This window comes from Lacerta agilis, chromosome 2 (genome assembly GCF_009819535.1).
Source record: "Lacerta agilis isolate rLacAgi1 chromosome 2, rLacAgi1.pri, whole genome shotgun sequence".
Taxonomy (NCBI): Eukaryota; Metazoa; Chordata; class Lepidosauria; order Squamata; family Lacertidae; genus Lacerta; species Lacerta agilis.
In genome coordinates, this window is record NC_046313.1 from 37,794,906 (window position 1) to 37,819,226 (window position 24,321).

The 24,321-nt window shown below is 48.4% G+C and overlaps 1 protein-coding gene across 2 annotated transcripts in view; it reads right to left on the minus strand.

The window, feature by feature from the left end:
- The window catches only part of NTN1 (netrin 1), a 106,463-nt gene extending 99,027 nt beyond the window's left edge, over window positions 1-7,436 (minus strand). Inside the window, exons 1-2 of one of the 2 annotated variants that reach the window (XM_033139561.1) lie at window positions 7,150-7,436; window positions 3,013-4,115 (exon numbers count right to left, since the gene is read on the minus strand). In XM_033139561.1, the coding sequence (XP_032995452.1) occupies window positions 3,013-4,060 (1,048 nt within the window). In that variant the 5' untranslated portion in view covers window positions 4,061-4,115; window positions 7,150-7,436. The remainder of the gene's footprint in view (window positions 1-3,012; window positions 4,116-7,149) is intronic. The other variant, XM_033139560.1, reaches the window with a different exon arrangement.
- Window positions 7,437-24,321: the final 16,885 nt, after the last annotated feature.

Consider the following 24,321-nt stretch of genomic DNA (forward strand, 5'->3'; position numbering starts at 1 on the left):
TTCCCCCAGAACACTTTGAGCATTTTTAAGTGATGTTTTAATCACCTTATCAATTTCCCCCAGCAACGGCACACACCTGGCACAACAAGTAAGATAATCCCGATACATCCCAGTCCTCTCTCTACCCAGGGATCGCTTGAGAAGCCCCTCGCTGCCAGGCCAGTCACCCTTCCTCTCAGTCTCTCCGGCTGCACCCCTCCCTGTGCTTTTCTGACTACAGCAAAAGAGGACCAAATATTGTGGCTGCCTAGGCCCGCAGTTAAAGCTATGGTTTTCCCAGTAGTAATGTATAGAAGTGAGAGCTGGACCATAAAGAAGACTGATCGTCGAAGAATTGATGCTTTTGAATTATGGTTCTGGAGGAGACTCTTGAGAGTCCCATAGACTGCAAAAAGATCAAACTTATCTATCCTTAAAGAAATCAGCCCTGAGTGCTCACTGGAAGGACAGGTCCTGAAGTTGAGGCTCCAGTACTTTGGCCACCTCATGAGAAGAGAAGACTCCCTAGAAAAGACCCTGATGTTGGGAAAGATGGAGGGCACAAGGAGAATGGGATGACAGAGGATGAGATGGTTGGACAGTGTTCTCGAAGCGACTAGCATGAGTTTGGCCAAACTGCGAGAGGCAGTGAAGCATAGGCGTGCCTGGCGTGCTCTGGTTCATGGGGTCACGAAGAGATGGACACGACTGAATGACTGAACAACAAAAGGCCCGCCCATCATAGATCAAAGAAATTGGACTGGAAGGTGCAGATCGTATCTCTTTTTTGAATTAGCAGAGTCCCACAGCAACACCTGGCCCCTGTGACCAGGCAGTGGCACAGAGGGAGGAAAGGAAGGGCTCAGCTCAAAATCTAGGCAGTGTGAGAGTTCACCGGGCTGCACAAACTCGACCTTGGGTTGGATTCTGAAGCAGCGCACCACTGCTAGGACTCCCACCAAACCGGTAGAGCTCCCTAATTTTTTACTCTCCCTACACTCTAACTCTGTGCCCCTTCTCAAAGTCGCTTTGGGGAGACAGTCCGAGAGAGTGCTTCGCCTCCTGCCACTTTGCTCTGTGCTTCCTATACCAGCCCCAACCCACAGGAATCTGGTGGAAACAAGCTTGCAAGCACCGTCTTTTCTAAGGGAAAGACCCACTCTGGTCTGACCTGGCCTACTTCTTTAGGGGAGACATTGTGGCTGGGTGAGGTGAGGGGGCCAGCCGGGGTCAGGCAAGATAAAACGACCGTTTCCCCTGCCTTTCCTCCACCAGTTTGTTCCTCGGTATACCAAGACTATGTTGAAGAAGGGGACCCATTAACTTTGGAAATTAATTTCCTGCCAGGCTTATTTTAACTAGCCGAAATACTTGGACTGAAGCCGAGTGAGCTGAGGAAACAAGTACACGGGATGAACTGCGTTGTGAGAAAGATTGCCTTCTCGCAGCTTTGCCAGAACCACCTTATATCCCTGACCTCATCCCCACCAGCTCCTCCATGGGTCACAGGAATAGTGAAACAAAGAGCATCACTGGGCAACTGCCAAGGTGCCTTCTCTTCAATCCAATCATCCCTAAAAAAAACCCCGGGATTAAGGGTGGAGGAGAAAGGGAAACACTCCAAGGGTTCAGGTCTTCAGCGTGTTTTTGCACAAGACTGCTGCACCACTAACAACTGTCTTGAGGGTTAGAAATTCAGCAGGTCAAGTTTTCCTCCACACTGGGAAAAGCTGCGTCCATGTATTTTTGTCTCTTGTGTTTTACAGGCACGCAGGACATCGGGGGAAAGAGAGGAGGCAGCAGCCGTAAAATGGTGTGTGGCTTTACTTGAACCAGGGTTTAACCACCCATTAAGAAATACAGGAGAGACCCTTTCTGCACATGCTGAGCATGTTTGACTTCCCAGCCAGGTCACAAATCGCTCACCCATTTAGCATTATGGTAAGGGTATTAATCTGCCTGCAAGGACACCAGAAGATTCAGTCCCGGAATCTGGTTTTAATACTAAGGCTCAAAATCAGGCCAGAGACTTGCAACTCATTGCTAAAACAAACTGATCTGTTTGCAGACAACATGTAAGCAATATCTCCAATAAACTCACTAACATAGCAGAATGCCTCTGAGCACGTACAAAGCCTCCAGTGCATAAACCCAGATATATCCCACCTATCTGAGATGGGTCAGGCAATTACTGCATTGTGGGTGGGAGGGAATCTGCTGCATTTATTGTGAGATACATCACTGTATATTTTGGCGACTATCAGCACCACCACCACCCCGCGCAGATGTGAACAGACTCCACTGAACAGCATGTAACTGGAGGCAACATGCACACTAGGCTTGCAGGATTTGGCTTCCCACAGCCCCTCATATGGAAGGTACCCCAAGGGCCATCTAGTCCAACCCTCTGCAAATGCAGGAATCTCAACTTGGTGTAGCCTCCATTCATGGCCATAGCCAGGGGGAAGCTGCTCTTGCCTAAATCAAGTAAATAAATAAAAATACTTAACTAAAATTACAAGATTGTAGAAAGATTGTAACAGATTTTTCTAACACTTGGGGTAATTTAAAACAACTTTAAACTCTGAATCTGCTAGATAGAGCTAGGCAGATCAAGACAGATGATGATGACAGCAACATCATAGTCCCCCAACATAAATCCATGCCCCCATCCAATATGAAACCCTACCAGTTCCTGCTTAGCTTTTGCAAACGTTCTTGCAGTTTTCTCGCTGCGCCACTCCGAGGAGCCCCTTTCACACCTGGCTCTCTGGGTTCGCACCTGTGAAGAAGCTGCAGCCCCTCCATTACCAGACCCTCCAAGTGTCCCTATTTTCACAAGGACAGACCCAGATTTACAGAAGCCATTCCGGTTTCTGGTTTGATCCCGGAATGCCCTGGTTTTTCCCCTTAGGACTCTCTACTTTTACATCAGAGAAATTTGGAGGGTACAACATGGCTATTAGGGTGGGTCCCTATTCTCATAGGGAGAAACCGTTGGAAGGTTATACAAGGAGTCCCTCCTCAACTCACCGACACACTCGTTGGCCTCTCGGGCTGTGGCCCTCTGCCAGGGCCGGTCGTAGTGGAAAGGCTTGCAGCGGTCGCACTCGGGCCCCGCCGTGTTGTGCTTGCAGTCGCACACGAGGTTGTCGTCCCGGTCGCGCACGCAGCGGGAGGCGTGCCCGTTGCACTTGCAGCGCCCGCCCACCTGCAGGTCGGAGACGGCGTAGTAGTAGGAGTCTCTGGCCAGCTCGGAGTCGTCCTCGTTCTCGTCGCCGAACGTGTGCAGGCGGCTGAAAACCACCTTGATGTCGGTGGCCGTGACCCAGTCCTGCAGCACAGGCGAGTTGTCGAAGTCGTGCGCCGAGGGCCTCCCGTCGAGGGTGCTGAAGGCGATGAGGCCTCCGGCCAGAGGCCTCATGTCGGTGTGCGAGTCGGTGCAGATGGCCTCCTGCTCGTTCTGCTTGGTGATGGCGGCGCGGCTGGGCCTGTTGTACATCTTGCGGCACTGCGTCGAGTAGAACTGGAAGGGCACCCACGTCTTGCCGAAGTCCATGGACTTGGCGATGGCCATGGACTCCGGGCGAGGGGAGCAGAACTGGAGGCTCACGTACGTTACCTCGAACTTCTTGCCCAGCGCCAGAGTCAGCGTCACGTTGAGCGGGTGCTGCACGTAGCTCTCCGACTGCCAGCAAGTCAGGTTGTGAGGGTTGTTGAGGTCCGTGAGGTAAGCGGCCGGGCGCGCGCGCTTCGGGTCGGCCGCGTCGCACAAGTGGCAAGTGCGGCTGCGCTCGTCGCCCTTCTCGGCTAGGACGCAGTAGCGCCCCTGGGGGCGGCCGCACGTGCTCGACACCTTCACCTCCTTGCCGAACGCGGCGTTCACGAAGTCCGGGATGCAGCGACGAGGGTGCCCGTTCTCGTCGTAGCAAGGGTCCGGCTGAGGAGCCGTCTGCACGGCGAACATGCTCAGGCCGCCGCCACCACCTCCGCCGTAGCCGCCGCCGCCGCGCACGCCCTCCGCCAGGCAAGCGGCCACGGCGGCCAGAGCCACCAGCGCCTCCCAGCCCGCCGGAGACATCCCGGGTCGCCGCGGGAGGGCGCGCGGAGGGGGAATAAAGGGCGGGAAAGCGAACCTGCAGCGGGGAAAGTGGAGAGAGAAAGACAGAGAGAGCGTCAGCGTCACAGGTGCTGCCACTGAGGTTGAATTAAGACTAGCGCTTGCTTGGGCTGGCCAATGAACAAGTTTGGGCAGAAGAGCAGGAGCTGTCAGTGGGCGCCTTCCAAACTGACCCAGCGCCTGCCCGAGGATTAAGTGACGGTCGGATTGGTAAACGGTGGGTGTGGCGGCAGGGCGCGCGCGCGCGGGGAGGAACCTGCGAGGCAGAACGCGCGAGCCACTGACCCACTTTTGACGGGCAAGCAGCACCGCCCGCCTCTTAACGCGGATGGAGATTCCCGCTCAGGTTAAGCGGGGCTGAGTCAGCCGAGTTTTAAGTTGAGGCCGTTTCTCTCGCTCTTGTGCCAAGTTTCATCCTTGGAACCTGCGCAGTATTCATAAAGCGGAGAGGGCGCTCAAGAGAGCCTTTCCTTTAGCATTTTTCTAGGCGCTTAGACCAGCGTTTCCCGAAGGTGAGTTCTCCAGCCGTTTTTGGACTACAACTCCCATCATCCCTAACTAACAGGCCTAGTGGTTAGGGATGATGGGAATTGTAGTGGGGGGGGGGAAGCTGGCGCTAGAGAAACGTAGCACGTGGCACACTAAAGTGTCGGCTCGAGAGTAAGGCCCGTTGAGCTGTGCGGCTTCTTAGTTAAGCGGGAGAGAAGGTGAAGAAGTCTCTGCTGCATGAGCCAAGTGTCATTGAGGCCATGTCGCCACAGATAAAGCTGTATTATACCACTTTAAACAACCATGGCTTCCCTGCAAGAGTCCTGGGAACTGTAGGTTGTTAACTGTGTGGAAAGCTGTTAAGAGAACCCTATTCTCCTCGCAGGGATACGATTTCCAGAGTTGCCTATTGATTGTTAAACAACTCTGGAAATTCTAGTTCTGGTTGGTGAACTGGGGTCTCCCAATATCTCTCAGCACCTAAACTACGGTTCGCAGGTAAGTGGCATCGCTGCTGCTGCTTCTACTTTAAATATACTGTACACTGTACCGCGAATTGGGCCTGAGAGTGAGGACTTGATTCAAGATAAAATGCTACAGATTTTATCTTGCCAGCAACTTTCTCTGTCCTAAACGGAGGAGGAGGAGATGGAAAGGTGTTCCGCTGAGGCCAAGAGGATGAGGATCCATCGACTCCGAGCAAGCAAAACCCCTTGCAATCCGGGAGATGGGCGCCTGCGCAACGGGCTTGGATGGTGCGCGGAGTTCCACGGCAAACTGTCCAGTGGATTGGGGGTGGGGGGGAGAGGTGTGGCGGTTGCGGCAAGCGAGAAAGCAGATGAGAGAGAGAGAGAAGTAGCACGCAGCCCCAAGCTACCTTCAACTGAAGTCCCACTGGCTGGAAAGAAGTTCTGTGGAACCAGTAGGACTCCGTTTTAAATGGACGACGGGGCGCCCTCAGACTGAGTTTTCCTAACGAATGCCAGTACTTCTACCACCTCACAGACACCTGCTATTTGCCCTTCTGAATATGTGTCCCCATCCCACACGCTTCTTCCACAGAGAGCGCCTTCCTTCACTCTTGGGAGGGCCTTGCCCCGAAAGATCCAGCGCCAATTAAAGCAAACATACGCACCTCATTTTGATGCTGGCAAATTATTTAACAGCCACTGTTAGGGGAATTTGGGCGGGAGAATTTCAGCCGGCAGACCCAATTTTTTTTGGTCTTCGAAACCCATGCACGTGGGCAGTCGCATAATGTCTGGAACTTTTTACTGCGTAAATAAGACCCGGTGATTTCTGATGCATCTGAACCAGTAGGTTCTCTCTTAGGTAAATCTAGCGCAACAGTAGTGAAGTTCAGGACACAAGACCCTTGGTGGTGCCTTCTATGCAAGGGACTAACAGCAGAAAATCGCTTGTGGGACTTCCTTCTATGCAAGTGGCGTTCTGGGCAATCCTAAACAGGTCTACTCAGAAGCAAGTCCCACTACGTTCAGTGGTGCTTAATTATTCCCGGGAAAGTTTTAGAGGATATCCGCCTTGGAATCACAACCCTGCAGCCTGAATTTGTGCGTGGTTCAGCCCTTTCAGTGGGAATCACCCAAGCAAGCGTGCCCAGGATTGCCTTCACTTCTATGCGACACTAAACCAAGCGATGTGGCTTACCACTTGTGGTTCTGGTTGTCAGAGGATGAACGAGGGAAAGTGGAAGGTGAGGAGAGAAAGAGGGCTCAACTCAGCCCCATCCACAACCCAGTTCGTCCAACATACCAGGGTTTAAACGGAGCCATTCAGCGAATGCTGCTGCTACTAGTGCATAAGCCCCATTGAAGACACTGGATCTGACTTCTGAGTAAACATGCATAGGATCGCACTGCACATATCTCTTAACGAGAGGGAAACGGAAAGCGGCAGATGGGACTCCAAAACGGCTCAGAAAAAAGGCTTTTTTTCAGTTATTCCTTGGCCAAAAGAGCAAATTGTTCTTTCCTTCGCTCCAGAAAACTCGCTGCCCTCGCCTGCTTAGAAGAAGGCGACTGAGCGTGGGGCTGCTTTGAAAATGCCGCCTGAGTTTCGCCCCAGCGTCACACACACACCCTAGCAAGAAGGGAAAGCTCGAGATCTGGGCACACTGGTGGCCAGAGAGAGAGATTGACGTCCGGCCCACAAAAGTTGGAACAAGGCATGCGGGAGGTTCCTCAGCTCCGGGAAGCATCCTGCAGCCTCTGGCGAGGATGTCCCTGGCTCGGTTCGAACGAGATAACTTCTCCGGAAGCGCCACCCAGGACTCCGTCCTTCGCACCGGAGGATCGTAAAAAGGCAGACCGACCAACAGTTCATCTGTCTAAATGCTGCGCCGCACAGTGACTCTCTGGAGTTTCAAGCAAGAGTCTTTCGGGGCCCTACCTGGCGACGCGAAAGACGTGGGCTCTACCCCGGCGTGGCTCTTCTTCCTGGAGAGCTGAGGCAGCCGCGACTCTTAAGGAGACCTCCACCCCTCCCTTCCCTCCCGCCTCGAAACTCCCCTCCGCCGCCCTCCTAGGGTCCCTCCGAGCTACCTTGCTTGGTTTGGAAGCAGCAGCCGCAGCTGCTAGAGGGCAGGCAGTTGTTTCGCGGGTGGCGGACTTGGTTCCTCGGCGGCAGCTGCAGCCAGCGGGCTTCGGTGGCTCAGGGGTCGCGCTCGCTGCCCATCATCCGGCCCCAGCGAGCGGCCAGGCTCCGTGGATGCCCGGAGCTAGTGACGCGCCCGGCTCGGGCCGGGGCTGAGGTCATCCCGGAGGAGTGACACCCCGTGGGCTCGCGCGGGGGAAGAAGCGACGACATCCACTGGGGGGGCTGGCAGGGCGCGCGGCGGGAGGGGAGAAGGGGCGGCGCCGGAGGGGGAGGAGCCGGGGGAGGGGGAGTTGGCCACCAGCCTCTGCAGGATCGGGCTCTCCTAGGTGGCTCCTTCCCCGCGAGCTCAGAGGGTCGAGCCTGGGCAGTCAAGGGCCGTTGCGCAGGGGGAACCGGGCAAGCGAGCGCGGGCTGCCGAGCTTTGCAACACGGCGCGGCCGGGAAGGAGGGCGACGCGTGAAGCTCCTGTACCGCGGCCAAACCCGAGCTTGGCTGCCCTAAGGGAGACCGAAGTGCCTCGCGCTCCGGCTTGCGTGTCCAGGAGAAGGAAATCACGCGAAGGGAAAAGCCAGGGCTTCGTCCCGACGAACTGCTGTTGGGGCTCAGCTCCTGCTGGTGGAGCTTCTAAGGAAGGACGGGGTGCATCCGGAGCCGCTTAGCCGTCTGGGGCGGGGAAGCAAATATTCTCGTTTAGTAAATCAGACATTCCCGCGTCCAAAAAGATACCATGCGCAGGGGCCTCTTTACTACCTCCGGTCGCGCTGGGCTGCCAAACTTCCCACCAGCCTAAAATACTCAGTAGAAAATACTCCGCCAGACAAAACACGCAGCCATCCAGCTGGGCTCCAGAAAGCCTTCAGCCGCCCTCCTCTCCCTCCTCCGAGTGAACTAAGCGTATCTGTTGCTCACCTCCCGGGGCAAACTCGTGCGAGGTGTTAAAATACCCAGCACCTTATTCCTTGCTGGAGGCAAAACGACAGTGTTTTGGCAGCGAGGATCGTCAGAGTTACTTTCTCTTCCCACCACCCGGTGGTTTTTTCTTGCCTTCCTTTATTCCTCCGACGTTTAAAGCCGACGTCGAGCGACACACCCACACCCCTGGTTGTTCCAGGGTGTCGAATCCTGTCAACCTGTCTAAAGAACATCTTTTACCAGCTCTTCCTGCTGTTCGTCTATTACTTGCATAATAAATCCAGCTGTCTTTTATTGTGCACCCAATTATGTGCTCATTACAATTCCTTGGGGAGGAATTCCAGTGTTATCTCTGTTCTTTGGGCAGACCTGTGTGGCGAAATCCCGTCGTTTCCTAACAAGTCGTAGCTTCCCACAAACACCTCACTCACTCTTATGGAGCGTTTGTCGGACTCGTGGGATGCAGAGGGTGAAGTCTTGGCTCCATCGCCAATTTCTCATACTGTATGCGTATATGTGATTGTAGAGAAGTACTTTTGTACTGTATATTGGGTGTGTTTGGCGGTGGCTAGCCAGTCTAGTTTCGCCCAGACTGCGTGTTATGAAGTGTTAAAACCGAATACATGCACTACGATCCGTTTGTTTGGGATCCCATTCAAAGGCCGCAAGCGATTCGCCAAAAAAAAGGATGAAGAGGCATCACACGCACGCAAATTCCCAGAGCCCACGTAGAAAGTCCATTCGCTTTCCACACTCTCCCGAGAAAGCTGGATCTAGACCGACACCACCTCACCTCCGCTTCCAAGGAGATGACTTCTCTGCGGCTGTTGGCCGTGAAATAAGTTTTATTGCAACATCTGAAAGTGACTCCTCCTAGCACCGATTCCTCTGTTAGAAGCCGCACTGCCTAGATCCCTCGCTACAGCCCAGGGCCTAGAAGTGACCCACTCCCAGTGCTGATCCGTTGCTTTCTCAGTTTTGTCACGCGCAGCACACCTGCCAAGGGCTACAAGACAACCGACCCTCCCTGAAATTCGCTCTTCCACGCCCAGGTCTCCATTCCACCTTTGCAGTAGAAATGCGTAGGGATGGCAGTTCAGAAGCGGAACTGAGAGTCCCAGGGGAGGAAAGGTCCGCAACGTCGTAGTAAGGTTCAAACCCGGCACGAGATTTAAAACGGAGTTTTCCAAAGGCTGGCAAGGGCAGCATTGAGCTGCCTCGTTGGAGCCCAAACCTGCATTTGGATCCTCGAGCTCCGGCCTAGAAGGAAACCCTGGTCCTTCATTTTAAGTGGGTGGGGGACAGTGGCGAGGAGAAGGCACTCTGTACATGCTCAGAGGTACTTTTCTTTATAGGTTGTCACGTCTGTTACATTCGGGAGGGGGATGATATGGCCACAGGTGGGAGAGGATTCTAAATGGGCGTGGCGAAAGGATGAAGGTGGAGCCCATAGCGTCTGCAAAAAATAGAAAATAGAAATCCTCTTCCGACACAACGGCTGACCGCTCTCACAAGCGCACATACACTGATGCACTGATATTTATATTTGTTCTGTTCGTGCACGTACACAGAGCACTAGGCACTGTGTGAAGGCAGAAAAGCCTCTAGGCAGGAATGCACATGTACCAAGAAAAAAGGAGAATGCTTTCCTCTTGAGATGCAGCTACCTTAGTCTGCAGAAAAGGTCCACGCGCACCTGCCCTTTTACAGTCCTAGTTTGCACCAGGGAAGTCAATCTATCCTCCCCCGGCCCTTGCCCTTTCTCTTCAAGCCAGCCTGTCGGCCAGCTACCCAACTGAAATTGCCTGGGAGCAGAGAATTATCTTCCACATTATTTTTTTTTTTAAGCGAGGGTCCGTCCGTCCACCACCTTAGGACACCCTGGTGCCGATGCTCTAGCCACGCACCCGTATCCTGCACGGAGGATCCTGTACAACGGGAGATGCGCCTATTCACTCCAGAAAGACAAAAAAAATCATAAACACAGAGTAAGCTGAGATCCGCCAGCTGATCGAAGCTTTGCTTCCGGGTGAAAAGGGCTAAGGATAGCGATGGACGGGTGTTTTTAACTGGCAGAAAACAAAACTACTAGATCAGACTTCTGGAAGAAGAAAAAGGTAGCCTTGTTCGTCTGCTATAGCAATAATAATTAAAAACAAAAACCCACACCTTCCCTGCTGCCACCACCGAACTAAATTAGAGGCATTGTGACACAAACGTTGGTGTACTGGAATCCACTGCTGCACCTGAGACATGAAAGGTTATGCACAGTTGGCGGAGCGGGGCATATTTTCTACAGGGCTATGGGGACCGGGGGAAAGGTATAAACAGTGAAGCCGAAGGTATCAAGAGAGGTACAGTCAGTGTCTGCGACATTTCTATGCAAAAGCTCAAATGTATCAGCCGCTGGCCGAGCGTTCAGTGGAAGCTGCAGTAACTGGCAATAATACATTCTTGCAAGGTTCGCCATGTGCTAATTTGGTGCTTGTAACGTATGTATAGGAGTGGTGTGTCTGTGTCTGTGTTGGGAGACCCTTACATCTCCGCTGGGATTAAACTCCCGAGTAAACTCCGGAGAGAAGTTAAAAGGTTCCCATCGATTTGAGGCGCTGGACGCTGTGGCTGACAAGCGGAACGCGCTCGGCAAACTATTTGTAGGAGCTGACTCAGTTAGTATGTGGGTTCTAGGAGGGGGCAAGGGCAGTTGGGGATTCCTAAATTACAGGGCGGATTGCCTTGTAGTTAAACACCGCAGCAAAACGAGCTCCAGTCGGCTGCCAAGGACTAGCGCGTCCCTTAGCACCCTGTTACATTATTCCAAATAATCCCAAGCAGCACATTTTCTTGTAACTTCTTTAATTCTAAATAGGCCCGAGTTCCTACTTTCATACAAACTTCCTTCTGCCACAGCGATCTATGAATTAATTCTTTGGTGCAAAATATGGGGCCAAGCTCCTCTCTTTTTAGTCTGGCCTTTGGCCGGTTCCTATCCAGCTGCTGTTTTGTAATTAAACAGTGAGTTGGATAATGTTGTTTTTGTTTGTTATCCATTCATTAATATATAAATTAACTTGCAGCAACGAATCTCAAAACGCATTGCAAACAATTTCAAAAGTATCACATACACACATAATGAGATCCAGCCAAAATTAAATGCTTTGAAATCCATTTGCTTTTAAACGGGCGACATGAAGCGGGAACCTATAAGCATGTTCACCAGGAAGCAGGACCTGCTGAGCGCACTAGAGTCTAGGCTACATACTAGGACTGGTCTGTGTCTCCCTTCCAGGAGCTTTTAGGACTTGAGCCTTACACAGGCTCACATTGAAGTCGATGGGGCTAAAAGGTATAGGACTTAACGTCGATTGGATCGAGCTCCGAGTTTTTGCACAACGCGAGCCTAGTTTTTTTGTTTTTTAATGTGCAGGTGATAGCCTTGCGAGCAATGGAAGTACGTTTCTTGATTTAGAGAAAGCCGCTATTTCCACAACAACAAACAAATTGTAATATTTAATGGAAAGCCATCGTTAACATTTCTCTAGTCAGGCACTGTAGAATTAATTTTCGTTTCCCATGAGATCTACGAATAAAGGGGGGTATACAAATTCAACTGATGATGATGATAATGGGCCCCTCTAGATACTCGTTTCTTCCCCATCCCGCCTATGAGGCTGGTATGAAAAACACAAAGATTTTCACTCTCAGATTTTCAGGACTGATTCTTAGGTTTAAAGGTAAACTATACGTTTATTCTAATGATATTCCGATCGTTAAGGTGTGCCTCGTTAAGGTGTGGATCCAGTGTCCCGTTTGGATTAATAAAACATACTTCAAATGAACTACCTCTAGAATCTGAGCTGCTATCTGGATGTTTTCAGAACTGTGAACCCTGCAGTTAAAAGTTGCTTTTGCAGTTCAATTTAAATCTATAGGAGTTCTGTCAAAGCCTGCTCGTTTAGCATTGAGGTGCAAATATGCTGGCTATCAGGAATAGCCACATTTTCCAAAACAAAAAAAGCCCAGGCAACAATAATAGAGAAACTAAACGACTTCTGATCGAGACTCCGTTTTTCAACGAAGCATGCAAACTACTAAAAGAGATTGCCCTCGCATCAACCGCTTCCCCGGGTCTTTGCAAATTCCCCATCCCCTCTCGGCACGCAATAAAGTCTTGAAAGGAAAACATCAACAACTAGAACCGATCCAAAGGAGAGGGGGGCATTTCTTCAAATATTATTCCTGCACATACGGTATATTGGCCTTATATATTTAATATTATGGGTATCATCCATAATATTAAAAGAAAAGGCTCTCCACCTTACCCCCACACCCTGTGGGTGGCTGGGAGGGGGCGGCGGGATTTTTCTGCTTTAGCTACAATTTATATTGTGCTGAGCGCTGTTCAGCCATCAGAAAATAGGGTGAACGAAGGCACATAGGTACGCAGCAGAACTTTTTCTTTTTTACTTTTGTCCCCTCTTTGAACCTGCACTCGGGTGGACAACCCCCCCCCCCTTTCCTCTCCTCTCTTTGCAGGGTGTTTTGCCTGCTTTCGCTATAGCGAAGACTTCCAATCAGAGACTTTCCTCCCTTATTCTTCTCTCTCGCTCCAAGCAGGCATTGCTGTCCCTCGTCTAAGTAAGGAATTTGGTGCAATTTGTTAGAGAGCTTAAGACACTAATCGCGTCCAACCCTGCGCGATGCTGAATAGTTTCCGACTCAAATCGCATAGGATCGGGTTGCGCATCGCAGCCTAAGAAACAGAATAAGGAAATCTGGCGCAGCTCTTATTGCAAATCCAGAAGGCCTTCTCTGTTGTGATTTCTAATTTATTCCCCATTCTCCCCATCCCACTTTGTCATCGGAGTTCAGGCAACAGCTTGGAGATCCCAATAATCCTCTTCCTCAGGTACCTTGTTGGGAAAAATAACTCACCCCCTAAGCATCTCCCCCGTCACGCCTCTTTGACCCCCTTCCCCCTACAACCCCTAATCACTCAGTAAGGGTCAAACTCCAATAGTTGGGACATGAGTTATAGTTTTTAGATTATTTAATTTTCCAAAAAGCTGGGACCCCCACTGGAATTTAAATGTTGTTATGCATAATAACAAAATTGGTCCCCTCTAAGCAGACATGACGTTTCTTTCTATGGCTACAGTCCCCATCCCCATGCACTTACCTGGAAGTAAGTCCTACACATTGAATTCTATGGGATTTATTTCAGAGTAGACATGTTACAGAGTAGACATGTTGTGGTACAAAGATTACCACAATTAAGGACAAAAGTGGAAAGGACCTAACAGAAGCAGAAGACATCAAGAAGAGGTGGCAAGAATACACAGAGGAATTATACCAGAAAGATATGGAGGTCTCATACACCCCAGGAAATGTGGTTGCTGACCTTGAGCCAGACATCCTGGAGAGTGAAGTCAAATGGGCCTTAGAAAGCCTTGCTAACAACAAGGCCAGTGGAAGTGATGATATTCCAGCTGAACTATTTAAAATTTTAAAAGAGGATGCTGTTAAGGTGCTGCACTCAATATGCCAGCAAGTTTGGAAAACTCAGCAGTGGCCAGAGGATTGGAGAAGATCAGTCTACATCCCAATCCCAAAGAAGGGCAGTGCCAAAGAATGCTCCAACTACCGCACAATTGCACTCATTTCACACGCTAGCAAGGTTATGCTTAAAATTCTACAAGGCAGGCTTAAGCAGTATGTGGACCGAGAACTCCCAGAAGTGCAAGCTGGATTTCGAAGGGGCAGAGGAACCAGAGACCAAATTGCAAACATGCGCTGGATTATGGAGAAAGCCAGAGAGTTCCAGAAAAACATCTACTTCTGCTTCATTGATTATGCAAAAGCATTTGACTGTGTCGACCACAGCAAACTATGGCAAGTTCTTAAAGAAATGGGAGTGCCGGATCACCTCATTTGCCTCCTGAGAAATCTCTATGTGGGACAAGAAGCTACAGTTAGAACTGGATATGGAACAACTGATTGGTTCAAAATTGGGAAAGGAGTACGACAAGGCTGTATATTGTCTCCCTGCTTATTTAACTTATATGCAGAATTCATCATGCGAAAGGCTGGACTGGATGAATCCCCAACCGGAATTAAGATTGCCGGAAAAAATATCAACAACCTCAGATATGCTGATGATACTACCTTGATGGCAGAAAGTGAGGAAGAATTGAAGAACCTTTTAATGAGGGTGAAAGAAGAGAGCGCAAAATATGGTCTGAAGCTCAACATCAAAAAAACTAAGATCATGGCCACTGGTCCCATCACCTCCTGGCAAATAGAAGGGGAAGAAATGGAGGCAGTGAGAGATTTCACTTTCTTGGGTTCCATGATCACTGCAGATGGTGACAGCAGTCACGAAATCAGAAGACGCCTGCTTCTTGGGAGAAAAGCAATGACAAACCTAGACAGCATCTTAAAAAGCAAAGACATCACCTTGCCGACAAAAGTCCGTATAGTTAAAGCTATGGTTTTCCCAGTAGTAATGTACGGAAGTGAGAGCTGGACCATAAAGAAGGCTGATCGCCGTAGAATTGATGCTTTTGAATTATGGTGCTGGAGGAGACTCTTGAGAGTCCCGTGGACTGCAAGAAGATCAAACCTATCCATTCTCAAAGAAATCAGCCCTGAGTACTCACTAGAAGGACAGATCCTGAAGTTGAGGCTCCAGTACTTTGGCCACCTCATGAGAAGAGAAGAATCCCTAGAAAAGACCCTGATGTTGGGAAAGATGGAGGGCACAAGGAGAAGGGGACGACAGAGGATGAGATGGTTGGACAGTGTTCTTGAAGCTACTAGCATGAGTTTGGCCAAACTGCGAGAGGCAGTGAAGGATAGGCGTGCCTGGCGTACTCTGGTCCATGGGGTCACGAAGAGTCGGACACGACTGAACGACTGAACAACAGACATGTTACAGGTGTTGGTCTGCCATAGTCAAAACAAACAAACAAAAATTCCTTCCAGGTCTCTAGAGTAGACATGGTTAGGATTGCAGCCTAAGGCTTCTCAGACACCATGAAGGGTTCTAAACAAGTGGACGCTTATATGTGCCAAATGGGGAACTATTATGGGGGGGGGAGGTCACCTGGAATCAGATGCTAAAGAACTGTATGAGAGGTATACATTTCAATTTAGTTCAACATGTAGGCGGTTATAAGCTGCTTTTAAAGAAAATATTCTTCGCAAAGCAGTGTACTGTACAATAGCAAACTGCCCTCCACATCACTACAAGTGTTATTTAAAAATATCAAAATGCAGCCACTTTTCACGGTAGTCAAAAAGCCAGGATAAAAACAACCAGCCAGTCTAGCATCAACTTGACACACTGTCCACAATTTATTAAAACATCACACCTGCCACCCAACTTGCATCAGCCACTGAAAGCTACAGAGGATGGCAATGGGGGAGTAGTGTGAGTCTTCCATGTAAAAATACCAGTTCCACAAAACATCCAGCAAGCAACTAATTTGATGGAAAGGTCACTTTGAGGAAGGAGGTGGTGATGATGGCCTTTGAACAAGTAACCGTGCTATAGCTGAGCCATCAGCACCTTCTAGATAACAGTCCTATCTCTTTTGCAATTGTGCAACCAGTTCATATTACAGTGGTACCTGGGTTACATACGCTTCAGGTTACATATGCTTCAGGTTACAGACTCCGCTAACCCAGAAATAACGCTTCAGGTTAAGAACTTTGCTTCAGGATAAGAAAAGAAATCGTGCTATGGCGGCACAGCGGCTAAAATGGTGCTTCAGGTTGAGAACAGTTTCAGGTTAAGAACGGACCTCCGGAACGAATTAAGTACTCAACCAGAGGTACCACTGTATTCAGATTTGTTCCTGGGGAACCCTAACCCTTCAAAGCCATCCCATATCCCCAAACCCCTTCCTTACACCCACCCCCTGCCCGCAATCCCTATCAATCCTTTCTCACCCCTCCCACTTCTCTTCTCACCATAGCTGTCTATGCTTCTCACAAATCCCAGACATTTCAAGAAATCTCATACCCAGGCCTTTCTAAAGAGATGCCCTCTGATATTTGTATTGCACTCCAGCCAGATCCCTCCGTCTCTAGGGTTTTTATTCTGCAGCATACTTTAGCCCAGTTTAGCCTTGTCTCTGGGGCCAACACAGCCATCGCTTTGTTGCCAGGGCTGAATTAAGACACACTGAGGCCCTAAGCTGTGTTGCATTGAAGAGGCCCCCAGAGCATTACCCATAAGATGTGTATTAGTCTAACCGAAAGGGCAATAAAAATAGAAGTAATGACTTTTTACATTTGCATAAATATTAGTGCATAGTTGAGGATGCAGCCAAAAACTAGCAAGGTAGCTAAAGCATGTAGCTTGCCACAAGCCTGTTTGCATATGAAATAACTTCAAATGGATATACCTTATGATTTCTTAGTTATCAAATATGGAAACCATATTATAGTTAAATCTGCACAAGTTTAAGTGCAATATATCAAGTAATGGTGTAGCCATGAAATATATATTTGTGATGCAATAATGATGTCCGTTTTTCCTGTTTCTATTATTATTATTATTATTATTATTATTATTATTATTATTATTATTAAAATATTGACAATTAGTGTTGTTGTTTGTATTTAGAGGCTCCTCATAATTTGCGGCCTTAACAGTAATCAACTTTTCTTATGTGATAGGAAAGTGTTTACCTTCTGGAGTGTCTGCATTGGCAGCTTGCTCTCAAACAAGAGTGGTTTACTAATGGTTTCTTTGCACTCTCTGCATTGTTCAGCCTGAAGGAGGAATAACCTAAACCTGCAGTTTGGAATGATGTGATTTACTGCTGAGGTTACTTGCTAAACCCTATCCTGTTTGAGAGTGAAGATGTCAATATACCTGGTGGTAATGCATGACAATCATTCTGAGTGCTCGGGGCGGGGGGGGGGGGGTTGTCAGATAATCTTCTTCAGCCCAAGGACCATGTTCCCTCCAGAGCAGTCTTCTGAGGGCCACTTGCCTCAGAAGAGGGCAGGACCAGAGGTAAAAGTGGGCAGAGAAACAGATTGAAATCATGTTTATACAATAAGCTAGTTTACACACACACACACACACACACACACACACACACACTCCTCTCTATCTTCCATTCAGAGGAACAAGAAGAATTATCATAGTACAAGGACACACTCCAGTCAGGCAAAAATGCTTGGGGTGCAAAGCAGGGTCAGTGAGGAGGGGCATGGCCTGTGGAGAGGTGGGAGGCCCAGATGGCCACACTTGGCCCCCAGGCCTGAGATTCCCTACCCTTGTTCTCAGTGCATTAGGAGCTGATAGGAGGAAAGCCCAGTTTAATGTTGCCATTGGTAAACTAGGCTGGACTGGATTATGTTGAGGTGATAGATGTATAAATGAGGAGTCAGCAGAACATTGTAGTGCATCACCTGGATACCTGGACCTCTTGCACCGGATTTTTTTTTTTTAATATGAGTGGGGTTCATTTCTTAATATATGCCCTTAGATCAGGCACCAGGAGGCCTTTTCTTGCTTTCCCATCTGCCTGTCTACTTGCAGAGGGGATGGGTTTTATTTTATCCCCATCCTCCCCCTCCACAACTGAAAGGGTCTGATTTTCACATCATCTGGATGCCCCTTTGCTTCTTGGCTGCAGCAATGGAATGAACCAAGCTGACCTCCAGGGAGGTTTGTTTAGGGATGAAACAATGTTTGTCTTGTCCAAACACCATGAATTTCCCCTTGCTTCCTCAACAGCGGTGCAGCCAACAGATACAATATAACAAATGCTTTGCCATAGTTTACCCTTTCAAAGGGAGAGAGAAAAACAACCCTCTAAAAATTCAAGCAATGGCAGGGTTCACAGAGGTGAACGGCAGGGGGTGAGGGGGGACAAGGAGCAACTATAAGGGTTTGGTCCATCAGCCAGAGGCTGGATGCTTTAAAATGTGGAGCAGATGCCGCTCACTAGATACATTTTAATATAGAAGTTAGCTTTGGTGTGATGAACAGTAAATGCAATGGAGCTTACTCCCAGGTAAGTGGGTCTAGGATTGCAGCCTAGCACCCTGATCCTAAATGCCTTGCATGGAAATGGACTCCATCGAAAGTTGTACAGGCTATTTTTAATAAATGGCCATGATTTATAAAAGAGAAGTCTAATCACATGAGTACAAAAGACAGAAACAGGACTGAAATTCAAAATGTCCTGGAGAGCCAGCAATATGACAAAACTGAATAAATACCAACATGTCACACTCACATTGGAAAAAAAGATCCAAATTTTGTATGAATGCAAAATTGACCAGTTGTATCCTCACTTAATGCTGCTAACTTTTTGACCTAATTTTTCCTAATTTTTGAAAGGGCAGAACTCTGCAAAACAGCAACAACAATTTTATATATTGTGCACAATGGTGGCAACTTTCTCAAAGAGCAACTGCTCTAGGTAATGATCTTTGTTTATTTGCTGCAAGATTCCAAGAGCCAAAGCCCTCTGCAATCAAATGCACAAGTGAAAGAAAGAATGAGGGACGTTCTTTCTTTATACATCTGACTGTCGGGCAGGTGGTTTATCTGGGATGGCATGCAATTCTCCCTTGTTTTCTGAACTAAGTGCCATAGAGTAGGGAATGGGTCCTGGGCCTTGTCAGCCAGTGTGATTTAAAAGGTAAAGGTACTCCTGACCTTTAAGTTCAGTCGGGGGCGACTCGGGGGTTGCGGTGCTCATCTCGCTCTATAGGTCAAGGGAGCTGGCATTTGTCTGCAGACAGCTTCCAGGTCATGTGGCCAGCATGACTAAGCCGCTTCTGGCAAACCAGAGCAGTGCACAGAAACGCCGTTTACCTTCCCACCGGAGCGGTACCTATTTATCTACTTGCACTTTGACGTGCTTTTGAACTGCTAGGTTGGCAGGAGCAGGGACTGAGCAATGGGAGCTCACTCCCTTGCAGGGATTCGAACCGCCGAACTTCTGATCGGCAAGCCCTAGGCTCAGTAGTTTAGACTACAGCAGTGGGCAAAACATTGGGATAAGATAGAGACAGGCAGATACAAATCCCTGCTCCTTAGATGATGGCCTTTGGCAAGTTGCTTTCTCACAGCGTAGGTAGCCTCCCTAGGTTACCACCAAGAAACAAAGCTGTGGTTCCGAGAGCCAAAGAGGGAAGGGCGGGCAGGCTGCTGGTGTATTTGATATCCATTTCCCATTTCCACCAAACTGGTTCTCCCATCAAGAAGGAACATAAAGCTGGCCTGGCATGACCTGTTCAAAACTGTTTCCAGTTTCCATCTAGATGTTTGGAAATGGCAATGGATGAAGGAGGGGTAAGGGGAGAAACAGCAGTGGATAGCAAAAGTAGCACAGAGTCGTGAATCCCTTTGAAAACTTGAATGGCAACATACCCATAATGCCTGCTACCCATTACTACTATTTGAATCTAGGCATAGATCAAGCGCTACTGATAGTTGCTGCTATATTACAGGGTGCCCTAGATTGTCGTTATTATTTATGCATTTATTTCCTTCCCCTTTGAAAACTCATAGCAACTTATCTGTGCCTCCCAGGAGTCTCCTCTCCAGGAGACATCCACACCTGCTTAGCTTCAATAACACTGTAGCATCACAAGAGTGATCAGGATCAGCCTTCCCAAACCTGGTGCTCACCAGACATGTTGGACTTCAACTCCCACCAGCCCCAGCCAGCATACCCAACAACCATTTCTGTTTTATTTAACAACAGAAGACTTGAGCCCCTAATTGCACCAGGGGCTTCGGTCTTTCAAATTTCACCGGCTCCCTGTGTGAGGCCAAAATTCAGTGTCCCCCTTCCTCTCACCTTCCATTCTGCACATGCACAATGTCATAGTTGTGCTGCCCTGTGATGCCCCCCCCCTTGGCTCAGTGTCCAGTGGGGTGTGTGTGACTGTTTGTGCTTCCCTAAACTGATGGCATTCAAGCATAGCATGGCCCAAACTAGCTGGCCATTGTTTTTTAAGTTCCTAAGCACATTTATTTGGGAGTAATCACCGTGGAACACAGCACAACTTACTTCTGAGTAAACACATGCTGAGGATTACATGGCACAAATGTGGTAGAGTCTCCTTGACCTGCAGTTTTTAATCCTAAAAATAAATAAATAAATAAATAAACCAATGGGCATTTCTACTCACCTGCCAGCAAATATATAAAAGTAGAGGTACCAGAGAAGTGAGGTCTCCTATTTCCAAGGCTTTTTTCCCAACAGAATGGGCTGTACTAACATTACAAAGACAAGGGGATTATAAGTAAACCATAATGACATAGAAAGTGGGGGAAATGATCAAGTTAGCTTTTTATTAGGCTCCTCTACATAATTGATAACTGATAATATTAATGAGTGGGCGTTTCTATGCTGTAATCCGTCTAGTTTCAGGACACATTTTTGGCAACTCGCTTCTTTTGTCATAAGGAGACACAAGACACCTTATGCAAAACCCTCAAATTTGTAAGTGGAATTTTTCTTTGTTTTTAACAAAGGCTCAAGAAGTGCTGCAAATTATTTTTTATTGCTGGTCTCAGCTTACCCTATACCAGGCATGTCCAACAGGTAGATTGTGATCTACTGGTAGATCACTGGACGTCTGCGGTAGATCACTGGTAGATCATTGGCTCCCCTCAAAGAAGCTGAACAACTGTGACTCCCCTTAAAAAAGCTCAACATTTTACCTCCCCCCAGAAAAAACTCAACAACTTTGACCTGAACCCCCCAAAAGGGTAGATCACTGTCAGTTTTTAACTCTGTGAGTAGATCGTATTCTCTTGGGAGTTGGCCACCCCTGCCCTATACTGTTAGCCCCCCCCCCCCCGATTTGTGCTTTAATCATTGGTTTTGTTTGTTTGTTTTGGCAGTCCATCTAGAGATGCCCCTAGGTTGGATGAGGCTTTTCTTTTCTTTTCTTTTCTTTTTTTGGATTTCAAATTCATAGGGAAGTCTGAGAGCATTGATGAATGATAGTGGGAATGGAACTTCCAGGAACAGAGACCTCTGAGCTGGGGAGCTAAGGACAAACACTATGTGGACTTCCATTAGTGACCACTTTAGGAAAAATACCAGGGATCCCCAAACTCTGGTCTGCAGACCACCAGTGGTCCACAAGCTTCATTCAGGTGGATTTTGTGGCATGCCTCTAAACAACACTTACAACACTTACAATTTGATTTTGATGCCTCTAAACAACACTTACAATTCGATTTCCTTAGAGTCCAGATTGCCAGACAATGAAATACTACATAAGAAATAAAAGAAGCAATACAAATGCAATTAAATATCACACAACATCTACCACAGCACATTACAACTGCTGCAATGGGCAGTAGAATCATTAAGTGGACTGCCAAGAGCCTCAACAATTTTCAAGTGGTCCATGGAGGGGGAAGTTTGGGAACCACCAGAAGGGAATATTGGATTAGATGGTGTCATGGTTTCACAGTGGAAACCTTAATGGGGGAGATGAGACATACTCAAACCCATAAAGTGTGAATTCTTTGAGACAGACAAAGAGTAACCACTTTACAGAGTTGTGGGTGAAAGCTAATGTTAGTCAGAGCAACCCCATTGAAATCAAAGTAAGTTCATTAATTTCATTGCTTCTACTTCAAGTATGATTTAACTGGATTGAGATCCCTAACCTTATCTCCTATTCTTATTCCTAACCCCTTACAAGATAGTGAGGAAAACAAATAAATACCAACTTAGGTGGTGTGAACACAATATTTCATTCTCGAATCAATGGAGACTGAATATTTGTTTTTTCTACCTACTCTGCACATAGCCTAGAATCTATCACATATTTTTTGCCCATGAAAACCCCTTTTGGGGAACTGGCTTCATTCTGAAAATAAGAGCTCGTTGCATATTCATTACCCAATGGGGTGTCCGACAATGCAGTGTTTGTTTGTTTGTGTGTCTCCCTAGCTGCCCAATGACCTTGTGCAGGGGTCTGCAACCTTTAAGACAAAAAGAGCCACTTGGACCCGTTTCCGAAGGGGGGGAAAAAAACTGGGAGCCGCAAAACCATTGCGAGATTTAAAACAAATATAACACTGCAGAGGAAAAACCCTTATTATTATTATTATTATTATTATTATTATTATGAGCCAATGCAAAGAATAGAAAAGGAAGTATTATATTTATTATTATTAGGACGACGTTAAATCTTATTTTGTGCACATTTAAAGCAGCAGGGAGCCTGCAAGTACTATCTGGCTTCAGGGCAAAGCCTTGTTTAAGCTGCCTGGAAAGGCTGACAATCTTTTGATCTCTCCTCTCAAACCAGCTGAGCTGGGGATCTCTGGGCGTTGCTTCTACCCCCCCCCAAAAGCGCACGATCTCTTCTCTACCCCAAAACCAGCTGAGCTGGGGATCTCTGGGCGATGCTTCTACCCCCCCAAAAGCGCACGATCTCTTCTCTACCCTCAAACCAGCTGTGCTGGGGATCTCTGGGCCATGCTTCTACTCCCCCCCCCCAAAGCGCACGATCTCTTCTCTCTCCTCAAACCAGCTGAGCTGGGGATCTCTGGGCGATGCTTCTACCCCCCCAAAAGCGCATGATCTCTTCCCTCCCCTCCCCCCCCAAAGCACACCATTTCCGCGCCCTAGGCAGCCGCCCCGGAGCCGCGGCAGAGCTGTCAAAGAGCCGCATGCGGCTCCGGAGCCGCAGGTTGCTGACCCCCGACCTTGTGGGTGTGCGTAGAGTAGACCAACAGTTAATCACCATTTCCTTCTTCATTCAACTGGGGCCTGCACAGGGAGGAAAAGACATAGATAACCTAATCAAGAGTTCAGGAGGGCAGAATCAATGACGACCAGCACAAACATTTATGGATTGCAAAAAGCTACATTTTTGTGCTACAAACAGGTTAGTGCCTATGCAGCCAAAACTTATGTACATTTTTGTATGCACTTAATTCTTTATAGTAGGCCTAATCTTCAACAATGAATTCCGGATATCTCCTAGACCAGGCATATCCAACTCCCAAGAGACTGCGATCTACCCCCAGTATAAAAAAACTGGCAGTAATCTACCCATTGTCATTGAAGGGAGGAGGAGTGTATGTGGGGTGGGTGGATTGCCTAGAGTTGTTGAGCTTTTTTGGGGTAGGATTGCTCAGAGCTCTTCAGCTTTTATTTGTTAACTTTTGGTAAACTTTATTTAATCCCATGATCGATAAGGGTCCTCACCATCTAACCAGGATCAGCTGGGGATCTACCAGTAGATCGCAATCTACTGGTTGGACATGCCTGTCCTAGACCTATTCCACATATGACTGCAATTCTGTGCACAGAGGCCTGGGAGTAATCTCCACAGTATATTGTAAGGGTTACTTCTCAGTAAATATGCATAGGATCACGATGCACAATGCTTAGTCAACCTGTCGGACCTTAAGGTCAGTTGCTGCTGGGTTTGCTAAAATCCTTATGCTGCAGAATCAAGGAAGCCCAAACTAACTTTCATGTCAAGAAAACAGTTCAAGGGCAGCATTAAGATGATTTCCACAAGGCAACCCTATTACCGTATATTCCTTTAAAAAAAAATCTAGTCAATTCCAAGGCAAGGGAGCTCCCACCACATTCTCATGAAAATGTCACACCAGAGGTGGGGAAGTTGTGCCTCTCCTCGTGTGGCCGGACTCCCAACCCTCATCAACCTTCAGTCAGCATGACCAATGCTCAGGGGTGATGGGTATTGCAGTCCAGCAACATGGTTCCCTGAGCTAGACGGAGTCGCCACGTGTCTGTTTTGCACTGGATGATGACCATCAGGTCAAGCCGCATCTTGAATACATAGAACAGTTAACCCAAGAGCAAGCGCCATCACTGACGGCGAAGCACAGTGACAACACTACTCGGTTGTCGCCAGGCCAGTGTCTCCTAAGATCAGTGACATATGAGGCACCAGGTGGGATACCTGCTTGTGCGAAGGCATGTATCTCAGCCCGGCCCCCGGCCCCGCTCTTTCCTCCCCAATCCTTTCCCAACAAGGTCTCTTCACATATTAGGGAAACCTCTTCTCTCCTCTCCTCTCCTCTCCTCTCCTCTCCTCTCCTCTCCTCTCTTTACGCGACGGCGGGTCCCCGCGAAGCGCAGCTCAGTTGCTCACAAGCTCGACCTCCGTTTTGCTCTGTCCCACAGGCTTCAGGGCAAAGTTGGCCGGCGGGATTTCTC